Raw genomic sequence first — 17,870 nt, 5'->3', positions numbered from 1 at the left:
ATTAGAGTGGGTGGATTGAAAAAGGAGGCAGGGAGACTAGATGAAATTTTTGTAGACTTTCAAGGGAGATGTTGGTACCCTGGTGTTGGTACAGTGGTACAGTGCCTTGGGAGTGGGAATATATTAATATTGTGGCTTTTAGGAGGCAAAATTAAAAGGTTTTGGTGATTGATTAGAAGCACTGAAACGTAATTGTTTTTTGTCAATTGACTGTGTTTTCTTTTCCAATGCAAAGTTTGTTTCTTTTCTGGCTCATGTGAATGGTGAAATGCATGGTTGAAAAATCCATGTTAAGTAATGGTCTTCAGAACAAAATTCTAAAGTAATGTTTCATGCTTCCAGTGTGCCCTGAAACTTGTGTTTTGGAGCATCATCTCTGTGGCCTCTGTATGCTACCCTCTGTTGGCAAGAGATTTGACTTTTAAGGAGCAGAGACTTTTTTTTTCAAAAATTTATTTATTTATGCAAGAACCAGGGTACAGGCTAGATGTGTGGGAAGGTGAGAGGATTCACCAGAGACAGAGCGGGGAACGTAACAGGAGGACTAACGAAACACACTGCTGAGGGGAGCAGCGGGCGAGACAGGAGAGGTCTGCCGTGCCATGTGGGACCCTCGATGGTCGACCGGGATCAAACTGGCACTGCAGAGGCTGCAGACACAGCACGGCACTTAACCGCCGCACCACCGGGAGGCCCAAGGAGCAGAGACATTATCGGGACATTAATTTTCCTTTTCAGATTTATCACTGATCTTGGTGTAACAACTTTGCCCAAATATTTCTGTGTCAATAATCCTTGGGCTCTTTGGTGTTCAAGGTAATTTGTTGACAGTGACAAGCACTTCTCATTCTCTAGAGAGCTCTTTAGATCCTTTCACTTTTAGATCTCTGACCCTTGCCTTTTTTCCTCCTTGAAGTTTCACTGCGAGTAAATGGTAATAAGATCATTATTTATATTTTATCATAGGCTGTGTGGTTTTCAAAGTGCTTACGCACATATCAACTCTGAGCCCTGTGATAAGCCTGTGAGGGAGGCAGGACCAGTCAAGTTACTGAGGTCAAGAGATGCCAAAGTCAAAGTTTAGTAAATAGTAGGTCTGGTGATAGAACTTAGGTCTGTAGATTGCACAGTATTTTTTCCTATAATGCACTCTGTCTCCAAGCAAAGGAGATCGGGCTAGTTGGAGTAGTTATGTTTTCTGCAAGGACATCTGGATGAAATATTTTCTCCCGTTCGTATGCTCCGAGGGAGCCTCACCTGGACACCAGTGTAGGCCTGTTCTGTGCGTCAAACAACACGTGGCATACCAATAATTCCTGGACTGCAATTTGATAAACTGTGGCCTGTATGTGAAGCATATGTAAGAAGGTTTTAATTTCTTCCCCTCTCTGTAGGTCCCTCTCACTTGGAAGAATCGAAGCCAAATGGGAAAGGTCTGCCTGTGGACCAGAGCTCCTGGGGTCAGGATAAACCTGAACATTTGCCTCCAAGGTAATGCATCTCCCCCTTTGTTTGTACCTCACTAGGGCAAGGTTTTTCTCTTTACAGAACTGAGATCATTACTGTGCATGATGTCAGTTGCCCCAGGGTAGCTGGCCGGAGTTCTGTTGGACATTTATTATATACTTACTGTGTATGCCGGGCACCATGTGCTTACATGGAAGCTCTTATCTAAGAGGTCGTTACCATTATTTTCTCTGCTTTACAGCTAAGGAAACTCAGATGAAGAGGGGTTATTTATAACTCACCCAAGATCCAGAATTTGGGAGTAGCAGATCTAGGATTTGAAGCTGCTCAGCTAACCCTACCTTAGCAACAGAGACTAGAAACATTTTGGTTTCTCCCTTGCATTCTTTTTTAGAAGTTTTCTGACTTTGAAGATACTTCCTTTTTCAGTTGTTTTTTTTTCCTTTTAATTTACTCCTTTTTACTGACGTGCCCATATATTTTTTTCTGTACTCCATTGCCCCCTACTGATCATATCCAGAACCATCTGGTCAAGATGACAGTGCTTTCTTATCTGTGTCAGTATTTTATTTATGCACTTAAACAACAAGGAATTTAAGTATAACTAGAACTTTGATTCCCACTTTTGAGCCTCCTTGGTGTCTCCATAGCTAGATTTTAAAATAACCTCACTTAGTATGTACATGATGCTAGTGCTACCAAACAAACATTTATCTGGCATCTCCTCAGCTTTCGACATCTTAATTTGTGACCTTCATAAACATTTCTTGAGCTATTATCAAGATTCTGTTAGGGAACTATGTTATATTTTACTTACCTTGATATGTCGTCATTTGAATAATTTAAATTTAGTTTTTTAATTTTTCATTTAAATAATTTTTAGTATGGCTATTAAAGCTACACAAATCATAATAAAATAAAAACTTTGTTGACTTTTAAAAAATTTTGGTATGATTCCTATGTAATAGAGAAGCTGAATTATCAAGTCAAAGGATCTGGGTACTTTTATAGGCTTGTTATGTAAGGCACTTGGGTCCAGAACACATTGTCAGATCTGAATTCTGCTCCTTATCCTGCGGCCATCTAGCTGGAGGGATCACTGATGATGCTGGGTCTGATTTTTCTCTTATGAAAACTGAAGGAATTCAATTCTATAACCTTCAATGTCCTCTTCTGGCTTGAGAGTGTGAATATGTTCTAAGAAAAATCTCTGGACCAATGTACTCTGCAATAAAAACATGTGACTTGACTTAGTTCCACAGAGAGATAGTGTTAATAAATAAGTCTCACTTTGGCCTCCTTTAAAGTTTTTGACTAAATTTGACATATTGCTCTAATGGAATCTCACGAATGACTCAAGAAATGTTCGTTGAAGTCATCAATTAAGATGTTTGTGCGCGGAAACTTCTCACTTTCGGTTCAAGTTTTGTCACAGAGGACTCATGAAAACATGATAATTTTGTTGTTGTTTATCTAGACAGAATAAATCCAAGTCTGAAATGACTGACATGGTTCGCTCCTCCACTATCATGGTGTCAGACAAGGCTCATATTTTATCAGTGCAGAAGTTTGGATTACGAGAGACGATGGTGAAATCACAGCTAGTACAGAAAGAAGATGATTATACCTACATCCAGAACTTCAGGTAGCTAACTGTGTCTTAGACTGTTTTCAAAGCAAAAGTGTCATCAGCTTTCTGAAATTGAAATCCTCCAAGCAGATCCTTCTACAGAGTCTCTCTCATCCTTTTCTAAATGCATGGTTCCTTTCTCTCTTCATTAGCAGGTATGTATTCTATGTCTTTTCTGGCCAGACACTGTAGTAGGGGTGTACTGTGGGGGTGACATAACTTACAAATAGTTATAGATGTATTTGAAGTGGTGTAGGGGAGTGATAGCTGGTTTTTGTGTAACTTTCTGTCACTCTGAGCCTTTGCAGAGTCACTTAAACTGAAGTCAGTGAAGTAAAATTAGTGTTTGGTAGTCTTATCAGATAAGATTACTGAAAGGCAAATGAAAAGGTTGTAGGGTTCTGTTAAGTCTTCTAAAATTATTGCATTGGAAGAATACAACAAAGTAATATTACTTTCAGGGACGTGAACAGTGAATTATGGTAACACTGGTGTTGATTTCCTTTGGAGATTAATGACCAAGGTACTTTTTCTCTTTTTCATTTCTATCACATACATAGACTAAAGGATCATTTTATGGATTATGGCTCTCAAATGTGTAAGCTAAGTAGGCCTAGTTCACAGAAGTTCTGTAGAAGTTCACAGAAGGCCTATACTGTTTGAAGGTATCACAGCAACACATAGCATGGCAGGTTACCCCTTGGTGCCATAGCCAGTGGTCTTGGTTAGATGTGACACTTCTTATGTCTTAAATTCCACTCCGGAGAGACTGAAACCAAGCCAATCAGGCTAAAATGCTTTCTCCTGTCATGTAGTCCCTACTCCATACTCCCTCATGAGCAATTGATTGATTCTCTTTGGTGACAGGTTTTTTGTGGGAACATACAATGTGAATGGCCAGTCCCCCAAAGAATGCCTCCGGCCCTGGCTCAGCCAGGGTATTCAGGCCCCAGATGTATACTGTATAGGGTAAGTGTTTCTCTTCTAGTTCTGCCTCTATAGCCTCAAGGACGCACAGCGTTGGTAGAAGGGATGGGCACATGGGAGGGCTGTAACGGAGTCTTCACAGCAGGTGAAGGGGTTGAAAAATGAGCAATCACAGTAACAGCTGCTTCTCCAATTGATGTTCTTTTTCATAGTAAACAAATTTCTGGCCCTGTTAATTTTAATGTGGTTGGCATGCAAATGGTACTGTTTAATTTTTTAAAGATTTATTTATTTATGCATATAAGAACTGGGGTACAGGCCAGAGGCATAGGGGTGGTGGTGAGAGGATCTACCAGAGACAGAATGGGGAACAGAACAGGCAGAGTGACTGAAATACACTGCTGAGGGGAGCAGTGGGCGAGTCAGGAGAGGTCTGCTGCACCATGTGGGTAGCTCCCTGGCCGGGGTTCGAACTAGTGCTACAGTGGCTGCAGATTGCTTCATAGGTTGTGTCTTAACCCCTTGTGCCACCAGGGAGACCCGGTACTGTTTAATTTTTAGTTTAACTCTTTGTTAAAACCCTCAGTGCCTCTTGAACTGAATTTCATTACTTAAACATTCAACATCTTGTTGGTCACCAAGATGAGAAGGAAGGTTAACTGAAAAAAAGAGTTCCAGCTTACCTCCCTGCCTGCCTGTGACTGCTTCTAACAGGTCACTTCTCTTAATAGGTTCCAGGAGCTTGATCTGAGTAAGGAGGCCTTTTTCTTCCATGATACCCCAAAGGAGGAAGAGTGGTTTAAAGCTGTATCAGAGGGGCTTCATCCAGATGCCAAATATGCAAAGGTAAGAGAGAAATCAGGGACCTTTTAATTTTATGTTGCCACAAAAGGAAATTCTAAGACATTTTCCCCCTCTGCCCATGACCTTTACTGTAAGCCAGTACTAATCATCCTACTAGTTTCAGTCCCAGGTCCTCCTGAAGGGGCACCTCTGGGTGGGAAGGACACAGGGTCTTGGCACTTGTAGGCTGTGTAGGTTACCTGTTAGGCTCAGGGAGTCGAACAGGTGATTGACCCTGTGTTGTACATGGTGCGGCAAAGCGGACGTGTTAATACTCTTAGGGAGCATCAAGACCACTTTTCCTTTACGATATTTACTTCTCTGGAGAAGGAAAGCCATGTAAGTTTTCGATTCCTGTCTTTTTTTAAAAATATTTATTTATGCATATAAGAACTGGGTTATAGGCCAGAAGTGCAGGGGGTGAGAGGATTCACCAGAGACAGAGTGGGGAGCAGAACAGGCAGATCAACTGAAATACACTGCTGAGGGGAGCAGCGGGTGAGACAGGAGAGGTCTGTCGTGCCATGTGGATAGCTCCCTGGCCAGCTGGGGATTGAATACTTGCTGCAGATAGCTTCTAATGTGGTGCTTTACCCCTTGTGCCACCAGGGAGGCCCTCAATTCCTATTTAATGCCATGACTTGCATGTTTGGCTTTGCCTTCCAGGTAAAGCTTATCCGGCTGGTTGGGATCATGCTGCTGTTATATGTCAGGCACGAACATGCAGCATACATCTCAGAAGTGGAAGCTGAGACTGTGGGGACAGGAATCATGGGGAGAATGGTGAGTTCTTGGGTGATGTGTTTGGCCTATGGAGAGCCTTGATCCCCAGGATTTTGACCCTACTTCTCTGGAGATTGTGACGACTTGTGCCCCGATTGGAGAGTACTTGTTTGCTCCTCACTGACGTCTCTAGTTGAGCCTCCCATTTAGCCCGTGAGATGAGTTACTGAAGCAACGTTGGGGTTACCAAAGAAAAGAAAGGTTTCTGGGTTTTCCTCTTCTTGAGGCTGTTAAAGCCCCGTTTGTAGGTTCTCCTGCAGAACATACCTTCACGTGGAGAAGGGTGAGCAGATGGTTTGCATGTGACTTAGTGGAAAGTGGACTCAGCTTGGCCTGACGGCCAGTCATTTTGCCCCTTTGGGTTTGCTTTCTTACCTGTAAAATACAGACAATAGCCCTGCTCTGCTTACCTCACAGGCCTCTTATGCAGACTAATTAAGAGAAAAGTGTTGAAAGTGTGCAGGTTTAAATGACTGGCATGATTAGGTTGTGCATTGGATTTTTTGGGCTCCTTTTCATAGGGTAACAAAGGAGGAGTGGCCATCAGGTTCCAGTTCTACAACACCAGCATCTGTGTTGTGAATTCCCACTTGGCAGCCCACACAGAAGAATATGAGAGGAGGAACCAGGACTACAAGGACATTTGCTCTCGCATGCAGTTTTGTCAGGCTGACCCAAGCCTCCCCCCACTCACCATCAGCAAGCATGAGTGAGTCCAGGCTTCTGCCCCAAACAGTTCTCCTGCCAGCGTGCTGGGCTGTGTTTGGTTGGGGAGGGATCTGATGGGGACTTCTGCTGCTACACTTCAAACACCAGCCAGCTCTCACTGACATATGCATTATATCCCTTGGAAATTTTCAGCTTCCTAACTCGCCATCAGACAGACCTCTAGAATCTTCTGCAAATCTCATTTGCCCCTGGAAAATGTAATTGATTTATTTGAATATGGTTCTGCCTTGGCACAACCTCCTGAGGAAATCAACTAGAGACCAAACAACTTAGACCCAGGCTTTAGAAGTGTGTCTCAGGGTTTTCTGTGTCTTTCCAGAGGATATGTAATTGAGAATTGGACTGCCTTCTCTTAGTCTTATGCCTCTTGATCTCACTTTGCAAAGCTGTAGTTGTAGCTGCTTGGAGCATCTTATGCTAATTCCTGTCTATTCTCTTTATTTCGTTTATCTCTTATACGTCTAAATTCAAGGCATGTTAGAATTTCAGACTTTGCAGGAACACTTGAAGCTTGTGCCACTTCTTTCATAAAGAGGAAGAAGCCACTGGGCCATGTCTGCCAGGGAGCAGAGTCCAGCCTCTCATCCCGCCTGCTGCAGTGTTGGAAGCATCTTGAGCTCATTGGTGTTCTGGAAGCTGACAGGATGGCTTTCCTTCTCTAGGAACCCTACTGGGGAGTGTGTGTTCCATTCTGCTGTACCGGCAGTGTCCTAGTTTGTGAGGGAGCAGCTTGCATGTCAGTCTGTCTTCTTTGAGCTTGTGGTGCATTTCTTTTAGGGTGTGTGTGTGTAGTGTGTTGCTGTACAGATTCCCTAATGTCTGGTTGTTGGCTTCAGACAGAACACTGTTAGATTTTATGGGCTGTGTGGTGTCATCTGGGAGCATTCGGTGATCTTTTCCCCAAAACAGCCTTTGTGGTAAAACATCCGTCTCTTTGCAAAAAAAGAACCAGCTAGTCATGTGGTGGTTCAGTCAGGAATTCATCGTAGAGCCTTGTTTCAGAGGAAGTCAGCTCTAGAAACAGACTGAGAGTGTGTCTTGTGAACTGAAGTGGGCATGGAGGCAGAGGCAGCACCCTGGCATCATCTGGTTGGGATCCCTGGGTATTTGCCATGATCCCCATACTTGATCTTTTGTTGCCTCTTCCCAGGAATGAGGTAAATAACTGTCTTGCTTTTAGATCTTAGACTATCTTTTTCAACCATATAAGAATTATATCGTCCAGGAGAACTCAAGGCCATTTAAAATGAACTTGGGCCAAGATAATTGAGTAAGCAGCACGTTAGACATGATATTAATGGGAGAGCTGGAGAAAATAAAATTCCTGAACAGCTGAGTCACTTCCCCACCCAGGTCCTAAGAGACTGAGCCTCAGGGACCTTCTGTCAGAAGCATGACGGATGAGATGGGTCAAGTCCCTCCCAAACCCTGTGACCTTTGTGCTCTGTCCCCACAGTGTGATCTTGTGGCTGGGGGACCTCAACTACAGGATAGAAGAGCTGGATGTGGAAAGAGTGAAAAAGCTCATCGAGGAGAAGGCCTTTCAAACCCTGTATGCGTACGATCAGGTACAGATGGCCGCCTGGCCCTCTTCAGGCGCTGGCCCCACTGTGAGGGGCTGGAGAAGCCTGGCTCCCCAACTCTCAGCCTCTTCTTCCTCAACTTGGGGGTTTCTCTGAGTAGCCGATGTCCACTCGTTTGTTTCTTCCTTCTCTCCTCGTCTCCCTCAGGGCAAGAGCTTACGTCCCCCCTCTCGCGAGCGCTCTCCAGTGTTCATTCAAGCTGAGGCTAGAAACATACCAAACTTCTTGTAAGGAAGAGACTTGATATATTCAGGTGATTGACTAGAGGTTTGAAGGCGCTTCCTGCTCCCGCCCTTCTTCTTCTCAGCAGACTTGTCCAGTGTGAACGACAACTCTTCTCCCCGAGGGCCTCTCCTCCCTCCTGACAGGAATCCCTTCTGTGACCTGCTGTTCTACTCCAGTGTTAGGTTAGTGTTTTCCTCAGAGATTAGCCTTTTCACAGGACTAGAGGAACCAGTTTCTGACTTTCTTCAGGCTATTCTTAATAGATTTCAGAACCTTGCAAGTGATCAGAATTGTTCAAAACGTTGAAGTCCTTTTTCTTTTTAGTCAGTAACACCGTAGTATTGTCATTGGTCTAAATCTTTCTGTTACTTCTCTCCTTGCCCTTCCCAGTGCAGATCAACTGAAGACAAAAAAACTCAACTCTGTTTTATCTGTCTTTATTGTATTGAGAGTGTCTGTTATACTCTCTTCATTGACCCATTTTCCTTTCCAACTTGCTTCCTTAGTAAGTTATTTTGATTCTTCATTTCAGCATTAACCCAATCTGTTCTATAACTCTTTATTACTTCTGGACTGAGGCATTCTGATTTCCCTAGTAGTTTAATCCCTCTCTCCTCTGGCTCATTTTTCTGTCTTTCCTCAAGTACTTGTACCCACTTTGTGTGTTCTCTGCTTTCCAAATGATTTTATGGCCTATATATACCTACTTTAAAAATCATCAACCTCCAAAACATCTGTTTACTTACAGCAATACCTAAGTCTTTATAGTTTCCTGTTGCTTTTTCTTTTCTTTTTTTCTTTTTTTTTTTTTTAAAGGAATTCATACTTTAAGTCCTTTGGCAGCTGTTATCCCCTGGATAGCTGACCCTGTCCTCAGCGGTAGAGCTGCAGTTCTTCATTAGCCCACATAGAGCTGAGGTGGTGCTCCAGGGAGGACATGGGAACACCTGTGATCTTTAATCTCTTGCTGAGAATGAGATCCTCTGGAAAGAGAGCCTGGAGTTAGTGAACAGGAAGGAGGCTAGCTATTACTATAATGTATCGGGCACTGTTCCAAGTTGACAGTTCCTCTTTCCAGCAATCCTCTGAAGCAGATCTATTATAAATCCAAAATTTGCAGATGGGGACACTAAGTCCCAGCCTCTCCACCAGTTCACGTAGCTAATTCGATTACTCAGTTGTCTGTGTCACTGGAGCAGCTGTGCTGCACAGATGAAATGTTTGGTACTTGGAATGAGAAATGCTCTGTATGCTGGTACTTAATACCCTTAGAGATGTCTCAGTAAGATGGTGCTGCGGCCCTGGGATCCAGGTACACTTATATAAAAGAACCTTACAAGCTGTATAACAGGAGGAGAAGTGGTCAGCTTGCTCTGCTTCCTAGGAGCTAGTTAACGCATTATTTTAGAGAATAGCTTTCTCATGGGCATTTACCTCTGGGTCAGGCTTCAGATTCCACATCGATGTCCTTTCCTCCACTCCTTCAAGGTTTGACCTTTTTAATCTGAGATTATTTTTTCTTCCATCCTTTTGTGTAGCTGAAAATTCAGGTGGCCGCAAAGGCTGTCTTTGAAGGCTTCACAGAGGGCGAGCTCACGTTCCAGCCTACCTATAAGTATGATACTGGCTCCGATGATTGGGATACCAGGTAGGTCAGAGGCTGCTGCTGTGGGGGGGGGGGCAACTGAAACCCAGAACTTCTAGGAGGTACTTGCCCACAGAAGCCTAAAAAGAATATAGGTTTCCTGTGACTTGTTCTCGGATGTTTTATATTGTTTAGATGTTTCATTGTCAGCTCCTTAAGCAAGCTGCCTTGCTACAAGTTTTCCTTTTGACCCCATGCTTTGTTCCGTAACCATTCTTTTTTTTTTTTTTTTTTTTTTTTTATGCATACAAGTGCTGGGGTATGGCCAGAGGTGTGGGGCATGGGTAGAAAGGGGTGAGAGGATTCACCAGAGACAGAGCGGGGAACAGAACAGGCAGATTGACTGAAATACACTACTGAGGGGAGCAGCAGGCGAGTCAGGAGAGGTCTGCTATACCATGTGGTTTTCTCCCTGGCTGGGGATCAAACTCGTGCTTGCAGTGGCTGCGGATAGCTTCATAGATTGCGTCTTAACCCCTTGTACCACCAGGGAGGCCCTGTTCTGTAACCATTCTTGACACTGATTTCCTTTTCAACTATGCTTAGGGTGATAAGATGATTCTTACTCATCTTGTGCTTGGTCACTACATGGTAGTGAATACATTTAATTACTTTCACTAAGTGCTTACAGTATGTCATGCACTATCTAGTACACTTTACCTGTATTATCTCATTTAAATGTCTTTTTTTTTAAATCTTTTTTTTTTTTTTTTAAAGATTTATTTATTTATTTTTACAAGCACTGGGTACAGTCAGAAGCTTGGGAGGGTGAGAGAATTCACCAGAGCCAGAGCGGGGAGCAGAACAGACAGAAGGACCGAAGTACACTGCTGAGGGGAGCAGCGGGTAGCAGGAGAGGTCTGCGCGCCATGTGGAACCCTCACCCGGTGGCCGGGGATCGAACCGGCACTGCAGAGGCTGCAGGCAGCTTCGCAGCCCAGCGATCAACCGCTGCGCCACCAGGGGAGGCCCTCATTTAAATGTCTTATTTAAACCTGTATTATCTTATTTAAACATCTCAACAACCCACTGAGGTGTGTGATTTTTATTATCCTCATTTTATAAACTGAGGCGCCAAAGCATAGAAGAATAAAAGGGCTTCCCAGGGAAGCAAGTGGGAAAGCCAGAATTTCAACCCAGAGAGTGGAGTAATCACTCTGATTAAAACAGAGTCTGTTTTGGGCCTCCCCGGTGGCGCAGCGGTTGAGCGCTGGGTTGCAAAGCTGCCCGCAGCCTCTGCAGCGCCGGTTCGATTCCCGGCTGCTCCCCGGCCACCAGAGGAGGGTCCCACATGGCGCGCAAACCTCTCCTGCCGCCCGCTGCTCCCCTCAGCAGTGTGCTTCGGTCCTTCTGCCTGCTCTGCTCCTGGCTCTGGTTCTGGTGAATTCTCTCACCCTCCCGCGCTTCTGACTGTACCCAGTGCATGTATAAACAAAAACAAATGAACAAACAAATAAATAAATAAATAAATAAAAAACATGCCTCTATTTAAAAAAAAAACAGAGTCTGTTTTACCACCACCTTCTATGGACCATGAAGTACATACTCTCAGATTGCCTTTTTGTCTCTCACATGACTGTCCCCATAGGAGGGTAAAGAGCAAGGAATCATTATGAACGGCGTTTTGGCTTTGAACTTTCACGTTTGTTTGGAATGATATATGTTACCCTGAAATGGGCCGGAGTCCCTCCTGGCCCCTCAGCTCACTGGACTCTGCCCCCACCTCCCCTAGCTGATCCCAGACAGTGCCCAGTATAGAATTTGCATTTCAGTGAGAAGTGTCGAGCTCCTGCCTGGTGTGACCGGATCCTCTGGAAAGGGAAGAACATCACTCAGCTGAGCTACAAAAGCCACATGGCCCTGAAGACCAGTGACCACAAGCCTGTCAGCTCAGTGCTTGACATTGGGGTAGGTGGGCACCTGCTTTCTTTTTTTAAAAAGGATTGATTTATTTATGCATACAAGAGCTGGGGTACAGGCCAGAGGTATAGGGGGTAAGAAGTTTCACCAGAAACAGAGTGGGGAGCAGAACAGGCAGATTGACTGAAATACACTGCTGAGGGGAGCAGGGTAAGACAGGAAAGGTCTGCTGTGCCATGTGGGTCAGCTCCCTGGCCAGGGATCAAACTCGTGTTGCAGTGGCTGCAGATATCTTCATAGTGTTGTGTCTTAACCCCTTGCACCACCAGGAAAGCCTCTGGGCAGCTGCTTTCTGTAGGGAGTTGGTTCTTATAAATAAAACCACTTTTGCATTTCTCATTTCCTCCTTCCCCTTGCAAGTGAGGAAGCTCCTTTTAAAGACTTTTCATTTAAATTTAATTAGTAATTGTTTTGGTGTGCGTCTGTGTATTTCTGTATACATAGAAGTTCTCCTTTGTTTTTGCTCTGTGTTTTTCCAGACCTTTTTCTATGCATATACAGATGAGTGTGTCAGTATTCTGTATACAACCAAGAAGATGTTTTTTCCTTCTTTGTAAAAGAGAGAACATACATGCTGCTCTGAGAACATCTTTTCTTTCTGACTGGCTATGTCTTAGGAGATCTCTCCACATCAGCTGAGATAGAACTCCCTCCTCATTTTCTTTAAAGGATGCAAAGTATTCAACAGTATGGATGGAGCATAACATATATATGTATATATATGTGTGTCGGTGATTATTTAAGTTGTTTTGCTGTTATATAGAGAGACACAGAGACCACACTTCACATATATCTTTGTATAGCACTCTGAGTACTTCTGGAGAATGAAATTCATAGAAGTGAAATTAGTGGCTCAAAGGAAAATGTATCATCAACTTATTAGATCCTGTTAAATTATCCTTCCTATAGTCTTTACCATTTTATAATCCTACCAGCCATGTATGCACTTATTTCCCAAACCCTGGCAAATATTGAATTTTATCAATTCAAATTTCAACCAGCCCACTGAGCAGATAGAAAGAGATACTTTGTTATTTTAGATTACATTCCCCTGGTTACTAGTGGGGTTAACCATCTTTTTACTCATTTATTATCTGTCTGTATCTTCAGTGAGTCTGTGTTTGGTCTATGCCTATACCAAATCTCAAGAGTGCAGGTATAGGTATATCAGGGTATATAGGCATATAGGGTAGTTTGAAAAAGTCTGATGTATATTATAACTAAAATTTTTATTATTGGAAAATGACAAAAATTCTGTTTACAATTAGAAATTCAGAAAGGAAAGCCTTGACAGAACGTAGGTTAAAAAAATTTGAGAAACCCTAGAGAAGTTTCTCACCAAAAGCCTGTTGTTCATAGCACGCAAAATAGAGCACAGCACTGGGCCTCTTGGCACTGGCTGGAGGCCTGGCAGAACTGCCCACAAGCGTTGACTCTGAATCTGTCTTCTTTGTGCTAGTCAGGAAGCAGTTGACTTTACCACAAGCTTTGCCTTGTCACTTGGGTTCTTTGTTATTTGAGTTAGTCTTCACTTTTTGTGTTGCCATCAACTGCTATTTCCCAGCGCCGTGAATGCTACATACTGAAGAAGAGGAACAGGTACTCACATGCTGCTGTCTCCCGCCCTGACTCTCTCCCCAGGTGAGAGTCATAAATGAAGAGCTTTATCGGAAAACTCTGGAGGAGATTGTTCGCTCCCTGGACAAGATGGAAAATGCCAACATTCCTTCTGTGTCTCTTTCCAAGCGAGAGGTAGGAAGGACATGTTAAAAGAATTGGTATCAGGATCTTCTATTCATAGAACTTAAAACTCTTCTGCTAGGGCTCAGAATTCCAGGAGGTACCTATCAGATTGTTGGCCTCTAGTCTTCCTTAATAGGCTGCTTCTAGATAAAGTGAGGCTAATGATGCTAACTGAGAAGAGAGGGGTTATTGGTTTAGATTATGTTCATCTCCTGATCTTCTAAGCCAGAAGCTTGTAATCTTTTATGGCTCATATAGTTCCCCCACACGTGGGCCATCCATGAATTAAATCATGATCTAGATGATCCAAAATGAGTTTTGTTTTGGTATAACTGCTGTGTTTTCTTGCAGCAGGTTTGTCTTCCTTCTCTGTCTTATTATGGGATTGAGTCTGAATTTCTTGGGTACACATGGGTCAATGGGAGGAAAGTCAGTAAAGAAAAGTGATGGACAGTGGGAGAAGTCAAGTTAGGGCTAAAGATTTTTCCTGGAAGAGGCACGCCTTGATTATTCAGAATTGACAATACCAAGAAGTTAATCAAATGGATATATATACTGAGGGTATTTTTTTTTAAATAATAAATTTTATTTTTATATTCCCCATATAATTGCAACCCCCTTATTTTGACCCCAATCCCTCCCCTCCCGCCCCCTAGCCCCCATAGAGTATCTCTGGTTCATAGTTTTTTGTTGATTTTGATTTTCACTTTCTTATAGTTATTCATTTTCCTGGTCCCTTATTTAAGTTTTCTAGATTCCTGCTATGAGTGAGACCATCCGGTATTTTTCTTTTTCTTTCTGGTTTATTTCGCTGAGCATGTTCCCTTCCAGCGCCATCCATGTTGCTGCAAATTGCATGTGTTTATCTTTTTTGAATGCTGAGAAATATTTAATGGTATATATGTACCACATCTTCTTGATCCAGTCATCTATTTTTGGGCATTTGGGTTGTTTCCAAAGCTTAGCTATTGTAAACAGTGCTGCTATAAACATAGGGGTGCAGGCGTTCTTTGGAATTGATCTTTCTGTGTCCTTTGGGTAAATACCTAGGAGTGGAATTGCTGGATCATATGGGAGCTCTATGTTTAGTAGGTCCAGAACTGAGGGTATGCATACAAGTTCTGGGGTGTAAGCCAGTGGTGTGGAGAGGTGAGAGGATTCATCAGAGTGGAGAGCAGAGCAGGCAGATCCACTGAAACACACTGCTGAGGGGAACAGCAGGCGAGGCAGGAGAGGTCTGTTGTGCCATGTGGGTTTCTTCCTGGTGGGGGATCGAACTTGGGCTGCAGTGGCTGGCTATAGCTTGATAACGCTGTCTTTAACCCCTGAGCCACCAGGGAGGCCCCAATGTACTGAGGGTATTTTTAATGCTCTTATTTGATGCTCAGCTACTGGGAAGGATGAGCTTGGTTTTCATATTTGGAATTTGTAAAGGGTGTTTGGAAATGGGCTTTGGGTATTGTAAGGGCAGGAATGGACACTGAGCAGGTTTTCCGATCCCATGCAGACCGGGTAAAGGAGGAGTCAGAGTCCTCAGTGGTTTTTTGCAGGTCTTTTATTGGGGTTACCAGGTACACAGCAGGCAGGGGTGCCAGGGGGCCGGGAGGCTGGCAGGCCTCCCAGCCCCCAGCAAGTCTTCTCTCTGTCTGGGCTCTCCGGCATTCTCTGCTTCTCTCTCAGCTTCTGCTACTTCTTTCTCAGCTTCTCTTTCGGCTTCTGCTGGCGTCCCCATGACGCTGCCCTTAAAAGCCCAGTCTCAGCCCAGGTGAATCCCATCTACCTATGCCCACACCCTATTCCAGGTGCCCGCCATCAGGCATGCATTCAGGACCGCAAGGATCCATCATCTATCCTGATGGTGGGAGGGCAGAAAAGCCTGACATTTTTCCTTACCCTACAGGTATAGAAGATTTAAATTTTGATTCCTTCTCAGAATTTATGAAACAACATGAGGTTTTTGAGTTTCTGGCTCAAACACAGACAACTGGTTTTTAGTGGTAGCTCTGGCCTCCCAGTTAAATTCTTAAAGCAGAAACTTGATTTGGAAGAAGTGGTCCTTCATTTCTTTCCCGGGTAAGGTCTGCTTAGGTGGAGTGGCTGGGGAAGTTGCTGGTCGGAGGGCACTGGGCTGACTGGTCCTGGGCTTGTTCCCAGTTCTTTTTTCAGGATGTGAGGTACATGCAGTTGCAAGTACAATCCTTTACAATTCACAATGGACAAGTTCCCTGTCAATTTGAATTCATCAACAAGCCCGATGAAAAGTCCTACTGTAAGCAGTGGCTGAACGCCAACCCCAGCAGAGGGTTCCTTCTGCCAGGTAAGGACTCTCTGTTCCCAGGTTCCGGGTTTGGAGAACACCTTACCCTGCCTACACTTCTTCCTAAATAAGCCTTTTGTCTCTGGGTGTTTTGGTGTCTGCTTGAAACTCTTTATAAGTCCCGGGGATGAGCCATCCATAAATAAAATGTAAGAGCGAGGAGCAAGAGTTCAATTTGAAAAGCATCCCCAGTCATGTGTGTGTGCCATAATTTCACAGAAAAGCCTAAGATTGCTGTGGAACAGGTGCTGCTGTTAAAGGAGCCCTTTTTACTGTTGCCCCATGAGTCCCAACAATTTGCTCTTGTGGGGGAAGAAAATGGGGTGATAATCCAGGAGTTATATCTGACCCCCTAGCTTCTCTCCTGCACTCTGTGTTGTGCTGTGTGGCAGAGGGATTAAACCTGTTTGGTGGACAATTCACAGACTGCTGATTATACTGCATTTTCTATAGGATCAGGCATCTCCATCTGACCTGGCACAGGGTGGTATCTTTTGTCCATGCCTTCTTCATATTCTATCAGTAATGATTTCTAGCTTGAGCTGTGCTACTTAGTACTTGAGTTTCATGGCATTTGCTTACTCATGTTTGCTTAAACATGTTTTTGTTTGTTGTTTTCATGTTTTCTGTTGGACCAGAAGCTCCTTGTTTTTCTGTCTTGTGTGTGGTAGACACATAAATACTTGTTGATTGGCTGATAACCTCTTATTTCCATCCCCTGACTCTGACCCTCTTCTCTCCTTCCTCCTTCCCCCGCCCCCTTGGCCTCCTGCCAACCCAACATTGTTTTTTAAACTTTTCTTCAGATTCTCACATAGAGATCGAATTGGAGCTATTTGTCAATAAGACCACGGCTACAAAACTCAACTCGGGTGAAGACAAAATTGAGGACATTCTGGTTTTGCATTTGAATAGGGGAAAGGATTACTTTTTGTCTGTGTCTGGGAACTACCTGCCCAGTTGTTTCGGATCACCCCTCCATACATTGTGCTACATGAAGAAGCCAATCTTGGACCTGCCCCTTGAAACTATTAGAGAGCTGGTGAGTTACATGCCACAGGAAACACCTAGAACTCTGTGTGGCAGCCAAGCCAGTCAGACAAGATAATCCTATGTTTACCTTCCCAGGGACTTGAGAATTCTTCAGCCTCCCTGGAGCTTGCTTACTGTAACCTTTATTTATTGCTGTATAATCAATCACCCTGAAACTTTAGCTGTTTGAAGCACCAAGTTACTGTTTCTTGTGACCCTGTGAGTCTTCAGTGTGGCTCCTTGCTGGTCTTGCATAGACTCTTCCAGACCATTACAGTCAGATGGCAGCAAGTTGTAAAGGTGGCCTGAATTCAGGGGTGGGGATGACTCCATCTCTTGATGAGAAAAAAAAACTGCAAAATGTTGTGTTTTTCAGTCTTTAATATTAAGCATATTAAAGAAACTCAGCCATGGATGCTAAGATAATAAAGGTTCCCTGGTTCAAGATGATATTCCTTTTGTTTAATCTTCAACAAGCCCGATGAAAATTTCTACTGTAAGCAGTGGGAATTTTAATCTTAATATTTTGTCACCTTGAACTTAATTTTCATGGATTTTAAAAGGCTCCTATGGAGATAATTCTAATACAGGGAAGTTAGTTTGATGCAGACTTACGGTAATGTGTATGCTTTTTTCCCCTTTCAATGCATTTTTTTATCTAGGGGCTCTTAAACTCTATCCTCTCCATTAATTACATAAACGAAACCAGGGGCCCATTAAGGAGAGTGATTGGTCACATGATAAGTTAACACTGGATCTGTACCATGCACTGAGGTTATTTGGACCCCTGAGGCTGTACTCTTTTCTTCATCAGACCTCGCCATCTCTGGTTCTGACAATGAGATGCTATGGGCAGGATATTTTTTCTAAGGTGATATATATTTCACGTGACTCATTACAACTGCTTGTTCCAACCAGCTCTCAGTTCTCAAACAGCACCTTTGTTTCTTAATTGTGCCACCTAATTTTATTTTGCCCGTGGAATGTTTGCCTGGGGCGTTGAAATGCCTCCTTTCTTCCATGGGT

At 43.6% G+C, this 17,870-nt stretch overlaps 1 protein-coding gene across 1 annotated transcript in view; it reads left to right on the top strand.

The window, feature by feature from the left end:
* Positions 1 to 17,870, top strand: part of INPP5B (inositol polyphosphate-5-phosphatase B) — a gene marked incomplete at both ends in the record, with an annotated part of 50,009 nt that overhangs the window by 27,665 nt on the left and 4,474 nt on the right. The window contains 12 exons of the mRNA XM_084242273.1: positions 1,395 to 1,491; positions 2,945 to 3,112; positions 3,965 to 4,066; positions 4,756 to 4,870; positions 5,534 to 5,650; positions 6,172 to 6,359; positions 7,836 to 7,947; positions 9,726 to 9,835; positions 11,605 to 11,740; positions 13,394 to 13,504; positions 15,650 to 15,812; positions 16,619 to 16,854. Coding sequence (XP_084098399.1) covers positions 1,395 to 1,491; positions 2,945 to 3,112; positions 3,965 to 4,066; positions 4,756 to 4,870; positions 5,534 to 5,650; positions 6,172 to 6,359; positions 7,836 to 7,947; positions 9,726 to 9,835; positions 11,605 to 11,740; positions 13,394 to 13,504; positions 15,650 to 15,812; positions 16,619 to 16,854 — 1,655 coding nt within the window. The remainder of the gene's footprint in view (positions 1 to 1,394; positions 1,492 to 2,944; positions 3,113 to 3,964; positions 4,067 to 4,755; positions 4,871 to 5,533; positions 5,651 to 6,171; positions 6,360 to 7,835; positions 7,948 to 9,725; positions 9,836 to 11,604; positions 11,741 to 13,393; positions 13,505 to 15,649; positions 15,813 to 16,618; positions 16,855 to 17,870) is intronic.

Source organism: Talpa europaea, assembly GCF_964194135.1.
Source record: "Talpa europaea genome assembly, chromosome: 9".
In the NCBI taxonomy this organism is placed as follows: domain Eukaryota; kingdom Metazoa; phylum Chordata; class Mammalia; order Eulipotyphla; family Talpidae; genus Talpa; species Talpa europaea.
Note: the sequence above shows the minus strand (reverse complement) of the source record. Positions and strands in the feature narration are given on the sequence as shown.